Source organism: Verticillium alfalfae, genomic scaffold (assembly GCF_000150825.1).
Source record: "Verticillium alfalfae VaMs.102 supercont1.5 genomic scaffold, whole genome shotgun sequence".
Lineage (NCBI taxonomy): Eukaryota > Fungi > Ascomycota > Sordariomycetes > Glomerellales > Plectosphaerellaceae > Verticillium > Verticillium alfalfae.
This window is the reverse complement of record NW_003315034.1, coordinates 2289037-2292875: the sequence shown is the minus strand read 5'-3', so window position 1 is coordinate 2292875 and position 3839 is coordinate 2289037. Positions and strand designations below refer to the sequence as shown.

At 57.7% G+C, this 3839-nt stretch overlaps 1 protein-coding gene across 1 annotated transcript in view; it reads right to left on the bottom strand.

Moving 5' to 3' along the window:
• Positions 1 to 3704: 3704 nt before the first annotated feature.
• Positions 3705 to 3839, bottom strand: part of VDBG_05023 (conserved hypothetical protein) — a gene marked incomplete at both ends in the record, with an annotated part of 876 nt that continues 741 nt past the window's right edge. The window contains one exon of the mRNA XM_003005371.1: positions 3705 to 3788. Coding sequence (XP_003005417.1) covers positions 3705 to 3788 — 84 coding nt within the window. The remainder of the gene's footprint in view (positions 3789 to 3839) is intronic.

Below are 3839 nucleotides of genomic sequence, written 5' to 3'. Positions count from 1 at the left end.
GGGATCGGTGGTCGATGGTGGGGGTTGGATGCCCCGCCTTGCTGGAAGCAGAGAGCTAGACGCGGACCTGGGAGCTTGCTGGTGCACCGAAGACCTAGGTCGAAACCGGTGGTGGTGGCGGGTGGTGGAGACGCGCTGTCAAGTCGCCGATAAGAGATCCAGGAGTGTAGCTCGGCCCGAGTTAACACGGCGTAGAGACAGTGTCGATGGAGAGCAACGGGGGCGACACGACGTCGAGTCGTGATCCAAGACCGTATACGATTTCGAAAGACGAAATAATAGGACTGCTTCTTATGGATGCCAATAGAAAGGATGAGGAGTAATTAATATGCGTCAAGGGCAGAAGCGCTGACGGGGAGCAAGACGTCAAAGTGGTGGGTGTGGACGACGCGGGGTGGAGGGGCGTAGGTTTTGGAGGAGAGTAGATGGGAGTCGGAAAGGAAGAAAAGCAGCAAGAGAACGAGGAATGAGGGGCTCTCTTGTACGATCCTGAAGAGCCCGAGCCCATTGCGTGTAGGTAGGTAGACAGGCACCAGTAGAGGGAAGCACGACTTTCGTTCGTTCCGAGGTACTTCTCCTCTGCGTCCTGTTGACGCCCCCTTCCCAAGCCAGTGCAGTGCGAGCGCAACGTTGGGATGGATGTTCTTTCCCAGGGCACCTCGTCGACACCGTAAACTTGAACCGTATCACCATGTACCAGAGTACCTATCTTTGGGTTGGCTGGCGGTGGAGTGGAGGGGCCTGCGGACGGGCAGGACATGTCGACACGCACCTGCAACGTGAACCAGCCCGCCCCCTCCCTGCCCTTCGATTGATCCTCACCTCATCTCAACTCGAACTGGAGAGGCCAGGGGAGATACCGCCCGCCCGTGCATGCACTTGCAGCTGTCACTGGAAACAGTCCGTCGACGGTGATTGTGCCCCAGCAAGGCCCAGGGGACCTGCTGGCACTGCCCGGCCCAGTGTTAGTGCTGGTACTGGTGTTGAGATGGCGTCCGTGTCCAAGCTCAAGCTCCCTGGTGTGAAGCGCCAGCTCGATGGCAAGAAAGAAGGTTGTCCCGCCATCGAGTCCAAGCCACGGTCCATCTCCACGCAAACACCCACCCACCATCCCCCCCCCCTTTCTGCTGACCGCTGCCGTCTCTATTTTTTTTTCTTCTGTGCGCCCTTCTACAGTTCTGCCCATGGCGACGAGAGCGCGAGTCAATTAACGCATTCCCTCTGCTCTCAGAGCTTCTTGGCAAAGATCTGAGCCTCGCCCAGACTCTAAAGTCTCGGGCTTATGCTGCTGCTGCTGCTGCTGGTGATGATGAGACAAGACACATGCCGCCAGCACATGGAACAAATGAGACTGCCCCGCGCCGGCCATTGGCCAACCACAGTGCACTGATCACGAAGCTCACCACTCTATTGCTGGCCCCATTGACAAACAGCTTTTGGTTCTTGCGAGATTGTTGAGTCAATCAGCACAAAAGGCTGAACACAACATGACAATCAAGTCGCCTGCACGACCTAAACGGAAGGACGTAGGAAAACGGTCACCTAGCGCAAACGGAGGTGGCACGACACAGCTCTCCTCCATCGAGAAGGGTACTTACTGCCACATCTGAGGGTGCGTGAGTGCAGACAAATGTCGGCACATGCAAAACTAAACCACGACGAACCCCGGACGAGATCGTGCATCCAGATCGCGGGATCCAAGAGAATACCCCAAGCGACAATCCCTCGGTACCGAGGATAAGACGGCTTTACCTGCCGCGTGCTTGCGTGCTCTCCCACCTTCCCGGGGTCGGATCTGGGGAAAGCATCCATTCAGAGGCTCATGAGCGGCGAACAGGTCGAAGACGACGACTCGGGAGAACTCGACGCGATAGTCCTGTTCCTGACTATTTTCGCCCTGCGGCCTGCTTAAATGCGGGGTGTGGGCTGCTCTCCCACGCTGCCAGCCTGTCGGTCGTCAAGCCGATGCTTGCCCTTCCGTGTTGCTCCGATGTGCTTCTCGTCCGCCCGGTGCCAGGCCCTGTCAACACGGGAGATGCCTCCAGTTTTCCGTGTTGGACCGAGAATTAGATGCCTCTTTCGGCGGAGGATGAAGCCGGCCGGGACATCCATCATGGTCCAATGTTGTCGACCTCCATCGCCATCGCCAGTCCCGGGCGGGAGGTGATTCACGACGGAGGAGGGCCCACGACCGTTTCGTCCCGCCGTTTTCTCTTTTGCCCTTTCTTGTGTCCGTCGCAGCCTCCCACCTTGTCGATAAGGTACGTACCTTTCAAGACGCTGCGCTGTTTTCTGCCATCGGACTTTTGATTTCTGATTGTTCATTGCTGTTGCTAACCCCTCTCTCATCACCGGTCGCGTCGAAACCGGAGCCCGCCAAACCTCCACGAAGGGCCTTCGTCAGATGGCTCAGGGTGCGGGGATAAATCATCGTCCTCCCACGCCGGCCCTGTCGCCGCACGTCGATTGGCCCGACCCCCAGGTCATTGTCTCGTTAGTCAGGGTGAGGAGCACACCGTTACGTCGCTGTAATTCTTCCGCCGCCGACCTCGGCAGAGCCGTGACGACGCCATAGCCGCTCGTCCGCTGCAGATACGTGAACGAGAGATGACTTTCTTTGACCACTACACCCCAATGGTCTCTCAAGCCAGGGTGGGGACACTGGGCTAATTCGGTCATGTTACACGAGTGTTTTATTCCCGTGAGTATGACTCCTGGCTGTGCGGATATCCAAGGTTAGAACAGGCATTTGCAACCCGTCCGTCGTCCGTGTGAGAGTCGACGACACCCCCAAGATGGTTCGTGGCTTTTTCGAGCAAACGCGCGCCAAGCCGTACCGCCCTCTCGTCCACTTCGGTGGGGGGTTACCGAAGGGCCCTGAGCTGCCCACCCCCCTTGGGTTTCGGTGTGATTATGTGGCGACGTCTATCTTTGGGTAGCGCGGTGGATAAGGTTGCTGTTTGGCTCGTGACAGTGAAACGAAGCATGTCTTCGGGCCTTGCCCCCGAACTCTCGTTTCGAGGTGCCAATGGCCCGAAATAGCGAGCCGAGATTTTGCCCGCTCGATGAGCTTGCGAGATCCGCCGTTTCGTTTCGTGCAACGAAGGCAGGTGGGGGTTGGCACGGTCGGTGACTGTCTGATATTCATCCTTGCTCCGGGCCACAGCTTGACCTGCGGCAGCTTGTAGGCCGCTCGCTCCATCCTAATCTCAGATCGGCAGTCCAAGCCACCACCATGTCCAGATGGATCCGACTTTCCCCAAAGCCATATCCCGACAAGACCAACAAAAGTGTTGTCAAGGACCACGTCCTCGATGATGAATGATGGGCACGCCTCATTCTACATTGTCTGTCATGCCAGGCAGATAGGATTTCTACAGGCAGAGGTAATGTCAGAGGTGATAATACATGATGGCCCTCTCTCTCCCCCATGCTGTCCAAGGTGCCCTTTCTGCGATCATCCAGCTCGATCCCTCGTTTGTCCATCTCAAGCCTTTCCCTTGTGCCCCAGATATCGGGGCTGCAGCGCGTCCGCAGGCCCATCTGCCGCAAGCCATTTCGCGGCTGGTCTCTCTGTCCCTCTCCCCCACACCCCACGCGGATCGATCGTCTGCGGACCCCCGTATTAGGAAGACCGCAGTAGCCGCATCTTTTCAGTACGCTCGTCCTTCGTTCATGGTAAGGAGGCAAAAAGGGGTATATATCTATTTGCCCAGGGCCTCCTTGACCTTGCCCTCGACCTTGGTCTCGACAGCCACGGCCTTGTCCTTGATCGCCTCGGCCGTCTCCTTGACGTTGCCTCCCGCGGCAGCGCCAGCTTCCTTTGCCTCCCCCACTTG